Below are 20,955 nucleotides of genomic sequence, written 5' to 3'. Positions count from 1 at the left end.
TTTACATACAGACAAATGAGATAAAACAAAGGTATGCACATGCACATACACACATACACACAAATTCATTTATTATCAGAGTTCAAGAATATTCTCTTATTGGATTTTCCCTGATACAAGATCTAATAAAATAAGAAGCTCCCTCAAAGTTAATATTTCTTTGCTTCACTGTCTTCAAACACACCATACAGTGAGTGAACCCTAGTCAAATTTCTAAAGCTTTTCAGGACAGATTGCATATACTACTTTACTTTTTGCCAGGATTGCATCACTGGACTTTTTCAGGATGTTTATGTCTAAAAACAACCCAAATCCTTTTTTTGTTTCGGCAAAGATTAGCTACAAAAATAACTGATCATTTGTGTAGTAACCCATAATAGACATGAGACATTATAATCTGTTAATAATGATTTGATATGTAGATGAATTTAATTGGAATATATTTGTTGAGTAAACTAATAAATGATTTTTCAAGCTATATTGAATTCTAGTAAGATTGTCTCATTGTCTAATGAGTATCTAACAAGATAATCTATCTTCTTAATTCTTGCTAGTATATAATACTGTCATTCATTTACTTTTGTGTTAAGAGAGCAATTACCTACTTTTCTTCTTTGTTCTTATTTTCTCTGGAATTTATTAAAACCTCTTCAATAAAGTCATTTCTGAAAATGCTACAAAGCAGATGTGCCCATAAAATAAACATAATTGAAAGAGGAGAATTAAACATGCATGCCTCAAAAGCTATATCTTAAACAGTAAAAATTCACTGTATCAGTGATTATCCCAATAGTATTAGAAGAAAAAATTTCCAATAGTGACACTATGGCAAAGTTAGAGAAGCAATGAAAAGAATGATATACCACCAAGAGTATTCAATCAAGGGCAGCTGCCTAACCTGACATTTTTTAAAGGAGAGTTACATGGAGCACCAATATATCATGGTATGTTATAATTTATTAATGGATATTTCCCCAAGAGTTTACAATTAAATTTTCAAAATTCTACATGTTATATTCTCTTCTTGGGAGTTGCAAGGCATCTAAAGTTTCTGAGAAGTATTTAATTGGAAAAATGTGGGTTAATGCACATAACATAAAATTTGCTTTTAAAAATGTACAATTCAGTGTCATTAAGTACATTCACAAGGTTGTATAATCATCACCACTGTCTCCTTCCAGGTATATAGCTCTGTGATTGTTAATTTGACCATGAAACAGTTTTCTTCTGGAATATATTTTAATTTTGGTATGTCCAGAAAATATACTTATGGAAACAATGATCTGATCCAATCCTCTCAATTTAAACATTGAAAATAGAAAATGTGATTTTAAGAAATTAAATATCTTGCTGAAGATTACACAGGTCATTGGGATACAGTCAGTCAGTTTCTCATTCATATTTCCCACTTCCAAGAACAGGACTTTTCTATTTCAAGGTATTTTCCCCTTGTTTCCATTGGTGTTGCCTGGATCCAATGTCCCAGTAACCTACAAATAATACATTATAATTTGACCTGAAAAATTCAGGACTAAAACAAATACATTACTTTTTAAAAGCTACATTGTACTTGTTTTATAACTCTCTCACTGTGGATTTCTTATGAGAACTTTCATTGTAAGAACTCTCTTTAATTTACATAATTCTTTTGTTCTTAGGTCTTTTTAAGATTGTGGCTGATAAAACTCCATATCTTACTATGGAAGAAATAACAAGGACCATTCACATTGGATCTAGTAGACTAGGGCATCCTTGCTTCTATCATCAGAAGGATCTAAAGCTAGACAATCTCGTTGTAAAACATGGTGAGCAAATCATGCTCAACTCAGTTGAAGAGATCAGTGGAGAAATAATGGTGAACTGTGGAGTGGTAAGGAATCAGCAGAATCACTCATTTACTTTGCCTTTGTCACAAGAAGGAGAATTCTATGAGTGTGAAGATGAACATATTTATACCCTAAAGGAGATTGTTGAATGGAAGATCCCAAAGAACAGAACACGAACTGTGAAGCTTACTGGTTTTTCAAATAAGTGGGACTTAACAAATCCATTCCCTAAAGGCTTTTATGGTGCTCTGGTTCTCAAGCCTGTTTATGAGATTCAAGGTGTGATGAAATGTAAGTATCCACTGAGAATGATACTCTATGAGGGTGAGCACTGTGGGGTTTGGGAAGGAGGAAGGCTTTAGTTTGAAGAATGTGACCCTGTCCCCGACTTGTCCTTTAAGACCACTGAGAGTTAGATTCTCATCTGTAAATAAGTAAACCATGTATTTCGTGCAAAGGTCAAATTGAATATATATATATATTGTAAATTGTGTGGTGCTATTGAAATGTAAATGCAGTAATTGGCAGGTGCAGACAGGTTAAACTACTAATTCATTTCTATCACTGCCAGTTAAACATGGTCAGAAAAGAGCTACTTTTAAAGATAGAGTATATTTGGCTAGAAAGAGCCTTTCTTGTATGAAGGTCGTCAGCAAAGTGATAAGGATGCAAAGTTTCCTTAATATGTCCCCTACTGCTATTTTTGTAATAGCTTTTGTTTTCCCCCAGCTATCCACAACTGGTCATAAATCTTACTAGCTAAGAGTCCCTCTGACTCAAGGGAAAATGATGTGACAAATTAATTCACACATAAGTATATTTTAATATATAATATTTATAGGATTATTTGTATTTAAAAATAGGAATAGCTGGAGAGACCATTGTAACCCTAAAGGAATTAATACTTTGAATTTTCAAGATCATGGCACTAAGTGGGCAACCATGGAGCAAAGAGTTCTGTAGGTAGTCAGAAGTCCTGGATTCTGACTCTGGGTCAGTAACTTAATAGTTGGTGACTTTGAGTGAGCCATTTAAACTGTGACTTTGCAGAGGGGATGATGATACCTCTTTTGCCTATACCTCTTAGAATTGTTTTAAGAATGAAATAAGATTGTATTAAGGTACTGTGTATAACACTTGAGAAAAAAAAGCACTATGTAAAAATGTTTAGTCAAAGGTTATTCCTTGGATATCTCAAATTCTAATTATCTCTGCTCCTATAAATATTGTTGGTTGTTGGTCACTTACATAAATATGAAAGAACTGTTGTGAATCTTTGGGTAGGTTTTAGAACTACATGTTAAATTTTGTTACATGTAAGTGATTTAACCAGAAATTAATTAATTCATCTGAATTAAAGGTACAAGGAAGGAATTCCATTCAAGTAGTGATTATATTTTAATACTGCAAAAAATTGAGGCCACAGCATGATCATTTTTTAATATGACAAAAAATGGATGTCACAGCAAATTTTAGACCTCACATTAGTGTTTTGTTAGCTGTCCCAAGATGTGTAATTGAAATTGATAATTGAGTTTTCCTCACTTTTCATAAAAAATGTATATAGCATTTTCTCATTTTAAAATTTGTTAATTTTTAAAAACCATTGGCATCTCCTATCACACAGCTGCAAATGTAATCTCCTATCACACAGCTGCAACTCAGAACCTAAGCATGTGAATAAGGTTGCTACTGCATTTTATGAATTTAGATTAGAGATCAACAAAGGCTTCTCTGAGGAAAAGTCTTCAACTAAGACCTGGAAGATGAGTAGGAGGCAGTAAGGCAAAGAAAGAGGAGACAACATTGAAGGCAGTAATAGCAATTACTAGGAGAGCAAGTAAGCAAGATATTGGAGCTTCAGTATAGCTGGTGTGAGAAAAGAGAGGATAGGTTGAGACAAATATCAAAACATGCAACTGAGTAGTGGAATCAGTCATGGAGAGTTTTGACATACATGTTAAGGGGTCCAAAGGGCAAATTAGTAAAGGGTTTCAGTGGAAGGGACAGGACAGAGGAGTGTAAGGAGGCCATTAGGTGTATGGCAGGGTACTAAGGGGTTAGCACAATAGTGATATCAGCAGGACACTTGTTCCTAATTGGTATTTAAGAAGTACAACCAACAAGATTTGGAGGTCTGTTGGAAGGAGGAAAGAAGTCAACCTGATCCGTAGGCTGCTGACTTGATCTACTAGTTGGATGGTGATAGTTTACTAAATATAAACATTGACAAATGAATAGGACATATTAACACAACTGTTTAGATGGACTTGTGTATGGTTTCATGCTAACCAAGGCCCCAGAAGAAGGCCTTTGGTTAAGCTAGCATCCTTTCCAAAATATTTTAGTCTAATTTCCATTCTTTAATGGTATTTAAATCAAATTTTGATTTCTTTTGGATCTTTACTTTTTTAGGGATTATTTTAGACATTAGTTCTTTTTGTATAGCAATTTCAGGACAGATGCTGTTATGGTACTGCTTTGCATGTGTACTGACTGCAGAATATTCTCTGGAAATAGAGGACAGGTGTCCCAACACAAAAAGTCCATTTTTAAAAATTACTGTTGTAGGCATTTTTCTTCTAAATATAAAATGTAGACTATTTTTTTAAATCAATTGTGGTCTTGTTTTACATTATTCTATCTTATATTAAAGATTCAAACTTGCCTTGAAGTCAACAGCATATCGCTTGCTAAGTTACTTTCTGATGGCCTGGAGTTCAGGCATATTTGAAAACCCTCTTGTCTCAAGTCCTCCCTTTCTCAAGTGACAAGAAAAAGAATAGGTCTGAGGCAGGGATAGAAAATTTTAGAGAAACCTTAGGGGTAAAAGCAAGATGAAAAAGACTGAGAACTATAGGAAGCTTTGAAATATTGATTTGCTGAAAAGAGAACATAGTAAGTAAATAAAGAAAAGAAGGAATATCACATATTCTACTCCTGGTGTTAGGTTTTTAATATGTTATTGATGTGAAAATTTAGGCATCATAAAAAAGTAGCAGGGCATGTTTACATGAAATATTAGTTCCTGGAAACTCTTGGTCATAATTCCCATTACAGGCCTGAAGCCCCTCTTGACACCCACTATACATTTCATGATTTGTAAGACATTCTATCTCTTTGGAAAATAGATATAAATAACCACCCAGGACCTTTAACTACTAGTCTCATGTAAGTCATAGTAAGATCTGTTTGTGTCTTTCATTGGAAGATAAAATTCATATTAATGCGGCAAATGGAATACATAATATTTACAAATGAAAAACTGAGTCATCTATTTAAAGTTGTTACTAAAAATCAGAAATCTTGCTTGTTAAAACTTCTTAATTGTCTTATGTTTTGATGTACAGATTGATAATTACTTTTCTCCTGATGAAAATTTCAAGAATTGAAAAAGCTGCGTTTCGTTTTAGGTAAAAACGTCAATGCCTTCCAAAATTTAAGGGTACAGTTTTTGCTTAGATATATGACATATCAACTCATTTATAAACTGAAGGTTGGAATCACACAAACAGAAGGTGGTATCAGAAAAGCAGTATCTGAATTTTGAATAATAGGTGATAAATCAATAGCAAAAACAAACAAACAAACAAACATTGGTTGTTTAGTATTCTGAGATGACTTCTTAATTTTTTTAAAAGATTTTATTTGTTTATTTGACAGAGAGAGATCACAAGTAGGCAGAGAGGCAGACAGAGAGAGAGGGGGAAGCAGGCTCCCCACTAAGCAGAGAGCCCCGATGTGGGGCTCGATCCCAGGACCCTGAGATCATGATCTGAGCCGAAGGCAGAGGCTTAACCCACTGAGCCACCCAGGTGCCCCCCTGAGATGACTTCTTTCTTTCATTTTATTTTTAAAAATAATCTCAATATTTATCAAAGTCAAAAAAGTCAAATAGTGGTAAAAGGATTTATAACAAAGTGATCCCTTGACCATTCCCAAATTTTCCCCATGTTCTGCTACTTTGAGATAACTGCTTTAAATATTTTGTCTCTGTGTTCTTGTGTTTACATTTGAATTTCCAAATAAGGTAAAGGTAGTGCAATTTTTCAAGGCATTGACTTTATATAGGATTTGAAGAACACTCATCCCCTTCATGAAGACTCCACCCTAGCAACCTTATCAAATTCTAATCACCTCCCAAAGGCCCCACCTCTTAATACCATCGCACTGGGGAGTAGGGTTTCTTTTTCTTTTTTCCTGGGTGCAGGGGTGGGGGGTGGGGGGGGAGTAGGGTTTCAATATGTTTATGGGGGGGCGGGGATGAAAACATCTAATCCATGATAGGGTTGTCTTGCGACTTCCCTTTAAAACCATCTGGGTGGTCCTGTTCTTTCACTGTGATGGCAGTTTTTAGTCTGGAAACTCAGATATTTCATTTCTTAGATAATTTCTTTGATAGTGTCCTTTCAACTATTTTTTTTTCTCTTTTCTCTTTCTGTAACTTCTGATCTTTTGTTGAAGTTCCCATACTGATCTAGGACTATTTTCTTCCCTATTTTACATCTTTCTTGTCTTTGGTTTACCTTCAGGGAAAATTTCTTAACTACGTTTCCAACTGTTTTAATGAATTTTTAATTTCAGTTATCATATTTTTAATTTCCAAGAGTTATTTCTTACATCATTTTTTAAATGTTACTGTGTTCTTGTTTTAAGAATGCAATATCTTATCTCTCTGAGACTATTTTACAGTTTCTTAAAGTTTTCTGTGTTCCTTGCATTTTATCTGCCTGTTTGGGACGCCTGGGTGGCTCAGTGGGTTAAGTGTCCCACTCTTAAATTTCAGCTCAGGTCATGATCTCAGGGTTGTCAGAGCCTTGAATCAAGGTTCATGCTTGGCATAGAGCCCATTTAAGATTCTCTCTCTCCCTCCCCCTAAAAGGAAAAAAAAAGTTTTGCTCCGTGTCACTCTCATTAACTGTTTTCCTCAAATGCCTGGTGCTTGTTTGCCATTTGTTCATATTTATATGTGGGACACTATTTTTTTTTTTTTTAATTTACAAGTGAGGCATGTTTACGTAATAGCCCTTTGTTTCTGAATTTTAGGTTTCATTTTGCCAGCTTTTGTCCTCAGAGCATTCCCTAAATTCAGGCTCTGTAAGCCTTTCCTCTAGGGCTTGCTCAGTTTCATCTGAGAAGTATCTTTCTGATACCTTGTGGGCCTTCTGAAACTTCTGTAGCTGAGTGGGGAAGTTGCTGAGGGTTTCACCATTCCCCCATAGGGTTAGACTTAACTCCTTTGCTTTCAGTCCCCCTGTTACTTCCCTGATTGCCTGTGCCTAGCTTCCAGATTCTGTGACTCTGCATCAACTGCTTCCTGCAAAGAGAAAGGTCAAAGGCGTGACCACTTGTCTTCCCCAGAATAGAGTTGGAGACCTGGAGTTAACCACGCTTCAGACATTCAGATAGCCCCTTTGCCCCCTAGATTCTCATTCACAGGTCATAGGAGCCTTATATCTCCAATTTATGAGCCTTTTTGAAATCTCATGGGACAAGCTTTCCATTGTACTATGGCTTCTTAGGAACATAGGCTTTCCTTTTTCTTTTCTGCCAAATTTTTGACCATTCTGCCATTTGTGCTCTACCTTCATTCCATGTAAGGGTTGTAGATGTATTTTAGATTTACTGAATCTTATTCTCTTTTTTCCTTTCTCTTTCTTCTTTTTGCCCTTATGCTAAATTTGAGAGAAAAAAGGGTTGGAGGGGTGCCTGGGTGGCTCAGTCGTTAGGTGTCTATCTTCGGCTGGGGTCATGGTCCTGGGGTCCTGAGATCGAGCTCCACATCGGGCTCTCTGCTGGGCAGGAAGCCTGCTTCCCCTCTCCCACTCCACCTGCTTATGTTCCCTCTCTCACTGTGTCTCTCTCCATCAAACAAATAAATTAAAAATCTTAAAAAAAAAAAGAGGGGTTGGAAAGACAATTTTTCACCTATAAACTCACTACTTACTTAAACTAGTCCCAGCCCAGAACTTTTCCTGGACCTAGAATAATCTTGAGAGAACTGGTTGCTAATTTTGCTAAAAGAGAAGTACAATTTATAAACAATATTTTTATTAAAACATAATTTTCAGTAATTTATTAGCATATCAGAGTGAGTTTCTTATGTATTTATTTTTATATTCTCGATGCATGAGATAAGTAAATGTTCAATATTGAATAAATTGAATACATGAGGGGTGCCTGGGTGGCTCAGTGGGTTAAGGCCTCTGCCTTCGGCTCAGGTCATGATCTTGGGGTCCTGGTATCAAGCCCTGCATCGAGCTCTGGGCTCAGCGGGGAGCCTGCTTCCCTCTCTCTCTGCCTACTTGTGATCTCTCTTTCTCTGTCAAATAAATAAAAATCTTTAAAAAAATCGAATACATGAATTAATGAAGCAACTAAAATATCTGTTTCTGTATGCACACATACTGCATAGTACAAAGTTCCTATTTAGGTAACAAGAAAAGTTTTTGCCTCACCATATCCAGATATGATTTATTATGATAACATATTTATGAATTTAATAGCTAAGGAGAAAGAATATTCACTTCAGGGCACCAAAGTTGTATCGTTTATATTTGTATAACAGGTTCAATTTTTATTAGTGATGCTTTTCCTAATGTGCCTATGAAAATATTGTGACTTAATATGATATTTAGAACCAATGAATACTTTAGTCCACTTCCATTTCATTTTCTTCCTTTAGGCAAGTAATATTATTACTAGTAGAAATATCAAACAGCAAGCAGTATAAGGTACAATTTATGTATGTATTTATTTATTCTTATACTACCAACTGTAAATATTTATTCTTATACTTCCAACTGTAAATATTTTACCAGTGTTCTCCAGAAAAACAGAAGATATTTATCACATTATATATAATTATATTGTATAATATAAACAAAATTACATATTAATTAATTTTAAGGACTTGACATATAATTATGGGGGGGGCTAATAAGTTCAACGTTTATAGGACAGATTGGCAGGCTGTAAACTCAGGCAGAAGTTGATGCTATAATTTGAGGCAACATTTTTTCTTCTCTGAGAAACTCCAATATTTGCTCTTAAAGCCTTCAAATGATTACATGAGACTCACCTATGTTATCGAGGGTAACATCATTCACCCAAAGTCAACTGATTTAGATGTTAACCACATCTGCAAAATACCTTTGCAGAAACACCTAGAATAGTGTTTGATTAAGTAACTGGGTACTATAGCCCAGTCAAGTTGATAGATAATAACCATCACAAACATCAGTGGAGAACCTTGTTGACGTGTGTCATCCAGGATAAGAAAATGGCTAGTAACTTCTCATAGCTTTTATAAATTAAATAAAAATATGAAAGGAAAATTATTATAAATAAGCCCATAGTAAATATAAGTATATTCATTTTAAATGACTCTTAATTTCTGAGTGAAGGCCGTGATGATTTTTTTTCTGCTAGAAATGTTAGAGAGCAACCTAAAAGGCACTTTCTTTATTCATAAATACAAACAACAATAGAACCAGGGAAGAACTATCTAAGAAAATGAAATTGATGGTATAGTCTCTTAAGTTGAAATGAAGCTGAATAAATGGGAAAAAAAGATAATTCACAGAATATTCATAAAGAAAATTGAGTCCAAATGGATGAACTATAAAGAAAATTTTAATTTAAAAGCCTAGAATAAGGCAAAGTTTGGAAATTATTAGTGCATTTAATAATCACTATAAAGAGCATAATGTGATACAAAAATATAAACAAAACAATTCACTGAGCAATCACATATGAAAACACTTTTAAGAAAAATATAAGTATAATCTTGGAAAGTAAATGACAAAGAAATCAAACTTAGAGAGTGAAAATTTCCAACAAATAAAAGAATTATTATTATTAGATAATAATGTCGGAGGAACTAGCAGTTGAGAGAAACTGCAGGGCTGGAATTGACAAAACTTTTTTAAAAAAAAATATGTAGAAACAATAATCTCTTACGGCTTTTTGACTGGGCCTGAGAATTAAATTGACTTAGACAGATTAAATAGAGAAAAGCAGATAGATTTACATGTTTCATGTGAAAGAGGAACCCTCAAAAGGGAGTGAAGACTCCCAAAAAGACAAAACCTACATGCTTTTATATTGGTTTGAATGAAAGAGGCTACTGTGGAGAAGTAACTAGACGAAGTATTGTGGGGAGACTAAAAGAAGATAAGAGTTAGTTTAACAAGGTCTGTTTGGTCAGAATTCACTTGGCTTTACCTCCCTGTGGAAGGATGTTTCTTCTCTCTTGGTATAGGGAAGGCATCTTTCACGTCGGAGTTTTATCTCCTGTTTTCAGGAAGAAAAGGAGAGATTAGAATATCCTTCTTGCACCTGCTATTTTATCAAGTGCCTTTAACTCAAAATAATCTTGATGCCAAAGTGATTTATTTTGGGCTGTCATCTTCTGCCATCCTTCACTTTTAAAGGATAATTTTGCTGGAGATAGAATATTAAGTTGGTGGGTTTCTTTTCTTTAAACACTTTAATTATGCCACTTACTCTCTTGCTTGAATGCTTTCTGAAGAGAAGTACAATCTAATTTCTATCCTTCTTCTTCTACAGGTAAGATTTTATTTTCTTCTGGCTTCTTCAGGTTTTCTCCTTTTTTTTTTTTTTTAAATTTTCTATGGTTTGCATATGATATGCCTAGGTGTAGGGTTTCTGGTATTTATCATGCTTGCTGCTCTCAAGCTTCCTCAATTTTGGAAAATTCTCCACCATTATTACTTCTGATATTGTTTCTGTTCCTTTCTCTCTTGTTTTCCTTTTGGCATCACTGTGGTGTGCATGTTCTACCTTTTGTAGTTACTCCACAGTGCTTAGATACTCTGTTCCTTTTTTTTTTTTTTTTTTCATTCTTTTTCTTTTACTTTTCAGTTAGGGAATTTTCTATTGCTATATCTTGGTATATCTTTAAGTTCACTGATTTCTTTCCTTAGCCATGTCTAGTCTAGTGATGAACCCATCAAAGTCATTCTCCATATCTGTTAGTATGTTTTTTAATACCTAGCATTTCCTTTCAATTCTTTACAAAAGTTTCCATCTCTCTGCTTACATTACACCATCTTTTCTGCCATTTTCTTCCATTAGAGCTCTTAGCATATTAATCATATTCTAAATTCCCAGTCTGAAAATTCCAAAATCTCTGCGTATCTGAGTTTGGCTTTGTCTCTTCAGACAACACTGTTTTCTTTTTCTTTTAATAGACTTTGTAATTTTTTGTTTAAAGCAGACACGATGCATCAGATAAAAGAAACTGATGCAAATAAGCCTTTAATATGAGGTTTTATGTTTATCTAGCTGTTAGTCAGTGTTTACTGTTTTCTGTATATATAGATGTTAGAGGCTAAAATTTTATTGGGTGTCCTTGTTTTTTGTCTCCCTGTTGTTTTTCCCTAGAGACCAATTCTTTTTTTTTTTTTTTTAAGATTTTATTATTTATATGACAGACGGAGATCACGAGCAGGTAGAGGGGCAAGCAGAGAGAGAGGGGGGAAGCAGGCTCCCTCCTGAGCAAAGAGCTCAATGCAGGGCTCGATCCCAGGACCCTGAGATCATGACCTGAGCTGAAGGCAAAGTCTTAACCCACTGAACAACCCAGGCACCCCTTGAGACCACTTCTTAAACAGAAATATAAATGCTTCAGTTATAATCCCCTGTTATTATACAGGAGTCTTGTTGATATGGTTAGTAAGGTATAGGGGAAGAGATGCATTCTATAATCCTGTATTTAGGTCTGAGTCTTTTCATGGCACTGTGCCCTATGACCTTCACAAGTGCTTCCCAGCTTTCTTCCCTATGCCTCCTTAGATGAGATAGAATATGGCAAGTAGGGGCTGGAGGTGGGTATTTCCCTTCCCCATGTGGAAAGATAGAAGAGGTTATAATTGGTATTTCCCTTCCCCTACGTCAGTTCAACTCTGGTAAAACCCAAGTTGGTTAGGCTGTGGTAAAATAGTTTTCTTTGAGGGCAGACCTTTTTTTAAGAAAAACTGAATGCTGTGACTTTTTCTATTATTCTGCTAGAAGCATGAAGGGATTTTTCTCTGATCTTCACCCTGAGAACCTGGTGGGTCTCTTGGGAATAAACAAGAAAGTGGGGGTGGGAATCCACCTAAACATGGACTCCAGAAGTTTTATCTCTCAAACTTGTCTAGGCTTTGTCTCCAGCAAGTAGTCAATTACTCTTAAAGTGTTCTTACTAGTTGTTGAATCCAGTGGAGGCTTCTGTTGCCAATAAGCAGTAAGTGTGTATTAACATATTTCTCTCATTTTGGGAGTGATGGTTTGCCTTGTAACCTCAATTCTCTGATGGATCAAAGACGAGTTGTTGATTTTCAATGCATGTACTATTGTTCCTTATTGAATGTTCTACTAAGGCACATTCATTGTTATTATTTTTATACCTTAAAATGTCTAGATTGTTGTTCTACAGAAATTAAATAGTTAAAGTAAAAATATTTATTGCACAGAAAAAGCCATTGAATAAGATACACTACAACCTACAGGGGCATGTTTTAAATTATATATATATATATATATGTATATATATATATATATACATATATATATATATATATATAATACCTTCTATGACATATAGCAGGAGTATTAGCGGTACAAAATTATTTTCCCAAGGAAATTTTATGTGGAACTCTACTTATTTAACAGATCACATCCTTTAATGCTCAGTCAAGGATATTGTTCTGACAATAGTTTTTCATTTATTCAATTCATTTATTGAGTACCTACTATATACCAGGCACTTTTTGAGACATTGGGATATGTTGGTCAACAAAATAACCATAGATTCTTATACCACAATACCTGTAGTGCCCAAATATAATTTGGGACCTAGGTTACATTAGAGTCCCTATGTTCTGATGGATCAGTTCAGAGCCTGAGGAAAGTCCTTATGACATCTGTTCTACCAATGTTTCACTGTTCCCTCAACTTGAGAAATGGCATGAGACTATGATGCTTACCTAATGCTAGTGCTACAATTTTTAGACCTCATTAATTTCTATCCAACTTGATGAGATCTTAGAGTTTTTAAAATTACCTTCAGATTCAGGGAAACCTGTGGCAATAATCTTAAAACTTTGAGTATGTGGAGGACCTGGGTTGCTTAGTTGGTTAAGCATCTGCCTTTGGTCATAATCCCAGCATCCTGGGATCGAATCCTGCGTAGGGGAGCCTGCTTCTCCCTCTGCTGCTCCCCCTACTTGTGCTCTCTCTCTCTCCCTCCCTCTCTCTCTCTCTTTGTGTCAAATAAATAAATAAAATCTTTTTTAAAAAAGTTTGGGTATGCTAACCTTTTTACAATGAATTGATGAAGGTAAGAAGTGTTCTCTTAGCCTTCTTTCAATTTTTTTTAATGAAGCATTTTTATAGATTTTCATCCCATAGACAACCATTGATTTTTTTTGTCTTTTTTTCTGTTCTCTATTCAAGAATATAAAATAATGCTTTTTCACGTTATGCCTTCAGGAACTCTGTTATACAGCATGTGCAAATAATATAACACAACTTATAAAGTTATAGCTTCCAGATGTTGCATAAAGTTAAAGTATAAAACATAATAACATAGATAATGCTTTTAAAGAGGAAATTCTGTTTTCAAAATCTTCCAAATTATTTGTTTTCAAAAGCATGCAAGGAAGAAAGTGTATTGATAGAAATGTGGCTGGAGATATTGGGAAACAACAGTGGATTGTGAAAATGCTATAAAACATTACATGGTAGGAAACTGTCAAGAAAATATAAACCATTATACAACTCTGTTAATAGTAACTTTATTTCTAATTCAAGACCATTCTAACAATCTATGTGAGATAGTGCATGGAGAGCAGATAAATAATTTTAGGACAATATTTTAAGTGTCTCTCTAGTCTCAAACAAAGACTTCTAGGATAGTGGGTGCTTAGAAAGAATTTGAGATTTATTAGTCCTCATTGCTACATTAGGCAAAGAATACATTGGTAAGTACCCACCAGCTTACCTAAGGCTCCTGAATGGCTTCTCTGTGACCCATTCTGTGACTCCCCTTTTCTATCCAGGTTAATGGAACATCAGCAGAGAAAGAATAACTTTCACATTGGAAAAGCATGCATCTTATTGTTGACTTCCATATGTTAGTCTTAAGTACCTTATATCCCATGATCTTGCAGTGTTGTTCTGCAAGGGAATAGAATTTTGCATGAAGAATGTTTGTCTTGAGCCTTATGCAGGAAGGGTCTTATTCAAAGTACTGAAAATTTCTTTTAAGATAATTTCATATGTTATGGCTGGAGCTCAAGAGCATGACTTCGAATGATATTATAAACCTTCTGAAAAAGATATATACACACAGATATATACTTATAAATATGCACATATATTTATCTATGTGAGATAAAACTATTTTAAAAACAGGAGAATGATTAACTCTAGAATCAGGAAAATAGTTATCCTTAGGTTCTAGTTGAGGCAGATGAAATATTGACAAGCTTCATAGGGCTCTAAGGAAGGGACAAGTTAATATCTCTTTTGTAAGCTGAGCAGTGAGCTTATGGGAATTGATTTTACATATGATCTACTTCATTTTAAAATGTGAAAAAATGAAAGTCACACATAAGAAGTGTTACATCATGAATGTCTGATTTTTTTTCCAGTGGAATTTATCTATGACACCAGTAAGGATTCTAATACCATCTCAGAGCAACACTTTGACGGACAAAATGTCATAATCTTTTTTTTTTTCTTTCAGTCCGAAAGGATATAGTTCGCATCCTCCCCAGTTTAGATGTTGAAGTCAAAGACATTACTGACAGTTATGATGCCAACTGGTTTCTTCAGCTGTTATCTACACAAGATCTCTTTGAAATGACCAGTAAAGAGTTCCCCATAGTGGCTGAAGTCATAGAGGCACCTCAGGGAAACGAGCTGCCCAGAAGCACTTTACAGCCTGGGAAAACCATTGTGATCCACAAAAAGTACCAGGCATCGAGAATCTTAGCTTCAGAAATTCGAAGCAATTTTCCTAAAAGGCACTTCTTGATCCCCACTAGTTATAAAGGTAAATTCAAGCGGCGGCCTCGGGAGTTCCCAACTGCCTATGACCTTGAGATAGCAAAGAGTGAAAAGGAGCCTCTCCACGTGGTGGCCACCAAGGCCTTTCATCCCCCTCATCATGAGCTATCATCCGTATCTGTCGGGGACCAGTTTCTAGTGCATCACTCACAGACGACTGAAGTCCTTTGTGAGGGAATCAAAAAAGTGGTGAATGTTCTGGCCTGTGAAAAAATCCTCAAAAAATCCTATGAGGCAACACTGCTCCCTTTGTACATGGAAGGAGGTTTCGTAGAGGTGATTCACGATAAGAAACAGTACCAGATTTCTGAGCTCTGTGCACAGTTCCACTTGCCCTTCAACGTGAAGGTATCTGTGAGAGATCTTTCCATTGAAGAAGACATTTTGGCTGCTACACCAGGACTGCGGCTGGAGGAAGCTATCACAGACTCTTATCTACTCATAAGTGACTTTGCCAGCCCCAAGGAGTGCTGGGAAATTCCTGTCAGCCGCTTAAATATGACTGTCCAGCTAGTTAATAGTTTTTCTGGGGACACAGGATCAGTTCTAGTCAGGAGTCTGGTTGAAGAGATCACCGAAGAACAGTATTACATGATGCGAAGATATGAAGGCTCTTTTTCCCACCCCCCACCTCGCCCTCCCAAACATCCCTCAGTGGAGGAAACAAAGCTTACCCCGTTCACCTTAGCAGAAAACAGGGCTGTGGGTCTGCTTAAGTCTCCCAAGGTAAGGCTATGATTTTGTAGTTTTTCCTTTTTAGCATTTTTCTTGAGGCAGTTTATTTCAAGTCTCCTCCGAGTTTGTTTTTTGCTTACTTTTCTTTATTTCATGCCATATTTGAAATGAGCCTTTCTGATGCACAGTAGATGAATGAACATCAACAGAGCATAAGCTGTTGCAGCATTTTGTATTTTGATGCTTAACCAGTAGATGTGACAAGAAGTTTGTATTGAATTAGAAATAGCAGGGAGGACATTTGGATATGATGACCCAAACTGCCGTCTCAATGGGTCTTGGTAATTAGGAATGTTTGATAAGTTTCCTCAGAAGCAAATCTCTTTTATTTTGGAAGTGTTGTTCTTTTTTCTAGGTAGAGTTGTTTTAATACCTCATCCAGGAAATGAGCATACAATAAACTCCCTTCTTTGGGGGGGTTACCAGTAGCATGCATCTATAACACATGTCTTCATTTTGTTTTATGTGCAAAAAGATGTAAAAATATCTTGGCAGAACTGTGTGTGAGCATATGAGCATCTGCCCACATTCTGCCTATCTGAGGATTGTAATCTTCAACAGTTCTATTGAAAAACAAAATCAATAAAATTGCAGACAGTGGAGATCATAACAGAATCAACAACTCCATAACCATTGGAAAGATTTTGGGAAGGGAGGGGTCTCAGCTTCATTTCTACTTAAAGTCTTTGCTTCTTGAAAACTGCCTGCTGTGTGCCTGGAAAGCACTTGCCAGTACACCATGGAGTGTTAGGTCGTTTATCTGGCCAGCCGTGGTGCTGTGGTGTGTGGAAGGAGTGCATTCTGGCCTGGCAGATGTTGTTCGAGCAGCTTGGGGAAACAAAGCAATTAGTAAAACAAAGAGAGATGCTGTGTTTACTCTCTATACTCAGGAATGATAGCAGCCTCAGGCTTCAAGTATGTGGGTATGAAAATACTTTTAATTCTACATTTCAAAGAGTGCATTCTGAGTGTATGCTGGATAAATCTGGAAAGAATCTTCAAACTCATCTTCAGAAGAAAGATAAAAGGAGCAGAAATTTCCTTTCCAGAAAAAACAATCTTGAAGGAGTCATTTTAAATTAAAAAATTGTTCCCAAATAATGTTGATTAACAGGTTGCTATTAATGTGGAGTGTGTCTGACTTCTACTGTTTAATATATTTTTATTGCTGAATAGAATGATGTGAGAGATGGAATGCTGGTCTCATTTTTAGTTATAGGTAGAATAATTCCCCGCCTCACCCCCCCGCCGCAATACCTTCCCAAGATGTTCATGCCTAATCTTCCAGAACTTGTGACTATGTTACATTAGATGGCAAAATAGACTTGGTACATGTGCTCAAAATTAAGGACTTTGAGATGAGGAGATTATTCTGGATTAACCATAGAGGTCCCACTTAGTCACAGATCCTTAAAAGAACCTTTCCCAGTTGAAGTCAGGGTCAGAGAGAGATGTGACTGAGGAGAATGGTTACAGGGAGATAGTGTTTTAGCTTTGAAGATGAAGGAAGGGAGAATTGAGTCAGGGGATGCAGATAGTTTCTAGATGCTAGAAAATTTAAGAAAACATTCTCCCCTAAAGCCTCCAGAAAGGAACACAGCTCTAATGTGGTTTTGGAATATAGGTGAGGTATGGTGGAATGAGGTTTGGAGCTGATGACCAAGAAAGATTCAGCCAGTCTTTTGTTCCCTCATCAGCTCTGTCAACACCTTCATTTTAGCCAATGAGATTTATGTAGGATTTCTGACTTACAGAACTGTAAGATAATCAATTTGTTTTGTTTAAGGCACCAAGTTTATGTTACAGCAGCAATAGAAAGCTAATATAAGACAGAAGTTAAGCATGAGGAATAAGTAAAACCTTTGCATAGAAAAATCTATATTTAAGTTAGAACTTGTTTTGTTTTGTTTTGCAAAGTGGCTTTTCTTTTTCTTTTTCTTTTTAATGAATTTATTAGCTCATGTACCCATGGAGAACCTAAGGGTACAGCTAACTGTCCTAAGGAGAATTTTGGAAGTAGAATTTTGAATGTGGCCAAAGTGGATTTTGCTTTTCATCACAAGAGTTACTTTCACAGACTAGTTTTACTCATACAAGACACACTATGATGATGGTTCCAGCATCATATAGTCTCACCACTTGAGAAGAATATCATCTCTTTGTTTGTTTCCATTTTAAAAAGAGGGGGACTTTGGAGTACTTGCCTATTTCCTGGTTCAGTTGATTCATTGGCTGTCCCAACTTACAGTCAAGACTGGTGGGGAAGGGAATGAGGACTGGCGTCTCAAATGGTAGAGGTAAGTGTGTAGTATGTGAAGAACCGGAGATGTCCATTACAGTCAGAAAGGAAGGAGTTGAAAATCCTAAACTACTAAGAAAGCATTCATAGAAAAAAATATGGACTACAAGTTTTAAAAATGCCATTTCACAGAATGTCAGATGAAAATGATCCAAGTGTTTTATTAGGAGAGAAACTCACAAAACAATAAGTTACACCTAAGTTACTGACTTGGAGAAACCCTCAGACCCCCTCCTCAGTTTCTTCTTTATTCACACAAATGCCACAATCACAATACTTCTGACACCAGATATGTGAGTTTCCTGACACCAAACAGGTTGCTGACACCAAGTGGGTGTCCTACAACTTAACTCAATTTGAAACTACTTACTTGGAGATAGTGTCCGATGTCACATGTTAAGGGCTCAGTCCCTCAAGTCTGATCCCCACTTCAGATGTTAATTGCAAGTAGTAGGTCCTCGGGTTACCTACAACTTCTATCTGAGAAGGCTACAAATTGGAGTTCCCACAAACCCCTCCTCAGGTTCAGTGAGCTCCCTAACACGGCTCAGCGAACTCAGGAATTGGGTTTACTAGTTTATTAAAGGATGTGATAAAGAATAAAGATAAATAGTCAGAGGAAGAGATATGCAGGGCAAGGTCTGGTAGGGTCTTGAACATAGGAGCTTCTGTCCTGTATAGTTGGGATACACTACCCTCCTGGTATATGGAAGTGTTTGCTAGCCTGGAAGCTCTCCAAATCCCATACTTTGGGGATTCTTGTGGAGGCTTCCTCACATAGGGATGATCAATTATTAACTCCATTTCCAGTCCCTCTTCCCTCTCTGGAGAATTCCAGACTGGACAGTGATGGAAGGGCTGACAATTCCAAGCTTCTAATTATGGGGTGATTTTTCTGGTGAACAACCTCCATCCAGAAGCCCATCCAGAGTCACCTCATTAGAACAAAAAAATATTCCTATTATCCAGGAACTTCCAAAGGATTTAGGAACTCTGTGTCAGGAACCAAGGATAGAGACCAGTATATACATTTCCTAGTATCTCACAGTTACTAAAATAAAACTAATGCGATCTTTGACTAAATTCATATGTGTAGGATTCCAGATCAACTTAATAATCACTAATTGCTAGTTCACTGGTCAGACCATACAGGGATCCTTTTGTCTATTTCTGAATCTCACTTCTTTTTAATTTAATTTAATTTAATTTAATTTAATTTAATTAAGATTTATGTATTTTAGAGAGAGAGAGAGAGAGCACACAAGCGGGAAGGGCAAGAGAAAGAGAATCTCAAGCAGACTCCATGCTGAACATGGAGCCTGACATGGGGCTTGACCTCAGGACACTGAGACCATGACCTGAGCCAAAATCAAGAGTCAGATGCTCAACCAACTATGCCACCCAGGCACCCCTCTGAATCCCACTTTAAAGAATATCGAGTCATAGAGGTTTGTTAAATGTTGAGTTATTTGTTAAGATGTTAAAAAATCCCAAAGCCATTTTCATCTGAGAAATAGTTGAGGGAACTGTGTGATTAAACTTGAATGATACTGTTGTATACATTTAAGGAGCTACTCTGTGGCAAATAATACATTCCTTTTTTTTTTTCTCTTTTTTTAAAATATATTTTTTAAAATATATTTATTTGACAGACAGAGATCACAAGTAGGCAGAGAGGCAGGCAGAGAGAGGGGGGAAGCTGGCTCTCTGCCAAGCAGAGACCACAATGCGGGGATCGATCCCAGGACCCTGAGATCATGACCCGAGCCAAAGGCAGAGGCTTAACCCACTGAGCCACTCAGGCGCTCCCAAAGAATACATTCTTATTTTCTATCACAACATTGGCTGAGAGTGAAAGGGTAGACAATTTTGGTGTGTAATATGTGGGAATAGATTCCTTGTCCCCAAAAGGTGAAAGCAGAAGCTAAGAAACCGTAGGTCAGAGATATTATCAGGACACTTGAGCTCAGCTGAAAGTTTATCAGTCTGTTGAGAAGGGTCAATAATTCTTTGTTTATAAGTAGTTTCATCAATGCTAGTGTAGTAGATAAAAAATTATATTTTCTATGAAATCACTTTAAAATGGGAGAGAATGCTACCATTTACCTGTGCTCAGACCTACTGACCTCATTTTCAACACATTTTCCTACGATGAAGATAGAAATCTGCTTAGCAGATCATTTTTGAAATATAAACAGAAGCTCTGTCAGTTTCTGCATAATCTACTTGAAAAGTCTTGCAACCAACTATTTCTTATCATCACAGTGTCATCCGTTCATATATTTCTTTTATGTTTCTTCTCATATCTACATTAAAGCTCTTCTATCTATGTATGCTTTTACAAGTGATCGGTTAAAACACTTTTTATACTCCACAGGCAGGAAGCAGTCATTGAAAACAAGCTTCTAAGATTTTAACTTGCATATGGAATATTGCTTTAAACTCGGAGGGCTGTTCAGAGTTTAAATATTCAAACCCACTTAACTCCTTAAAATACCTTATTCTGTATGTAGATAAGAATATCGGATTCCTCATTATGTAAGTTTACTTATGCCTTCCCAGTGGGTCATTACTTTTCCGAGATCATTTCTTGCACTGTGAAACAACAGAACAGATGCATGTGCTACCTGAGAGTACAGATATCCACCACCAGTGATGAACCCTGGTGGTTCATCTAGGAAGTTTAGAAATTAAGACTGTATGAGGACAGGTTATAGAGACTAGGTTAAATAGAAAGAACTGTTTTCCAGGGTAGAATTGCAACTGCTCTTTAGCTTGAGTAATGCCTAGAATAAGGAAGGATCGACTGTAGTAGCGCTTTGAAAATTTTAATATGGATATGAGCAGGGGCAGGTGTGGCGTGTGTGGGTGGTAGATATCCCCCGAGATAACAACACATCTTGAGACATAGGAAGTTTTCCATGGAAGGACTTTATTGTTTTGAAAACGTGATAACCATTAGGGGGAATAATGGATGGGGTCTGAACAAAGGGATGAAAATGTCCTGACTGACCC

General features: G+C 36.3%; 1 protein-coding gene across 2 annotated transcripts in view; it reads left to right on the top strand.

Annotated features, from left to right (window-relative positions):
- LOC111147616 (thymocyte selection associated) overlaps positions 1-20,955 on the top strand; it is a 188,498-nt gene that overhangs the window by 85,289 nt on the left and 82,254 nt on the right. For both annotated transcript variants that reach the window (XM_022503778.1, XM_022503777.1), the window contains exons 3-4: positions 1,659-2,117; positions 14,584-15,632. In XM_022503778.1, the coding sequence (XP_022359486.1) occupies positions 1,659-2,117; positions 14,584-15,632 (1,508 nt within the window). The remainder of the gene's footprint in view (positions 1-1,658; positions 2,118-14,583; positions 15,633-20,955) is intronic.

This window comes from Enhydra lutris, unplaced genomic scaffold (assembly GCF_002288905.1).
Source record: "Enhydra lutris kenyoni isolate GAN:26980312 unplaced genomic scaffold, ASM228890v2 scaffoldscaffold17, whole genome shotgun sequence".
NCBI lineage: Eukaryota > Metazoa > Chordata > Mammalia > Carnivora > Mustelidae > Enhydra > Enhydra lutris.
The sequence above is the reverse complement of the archived record's forward strand: the minus strand, read 5'-3'. Positions and strand labels throughout refer to the sequence as shown.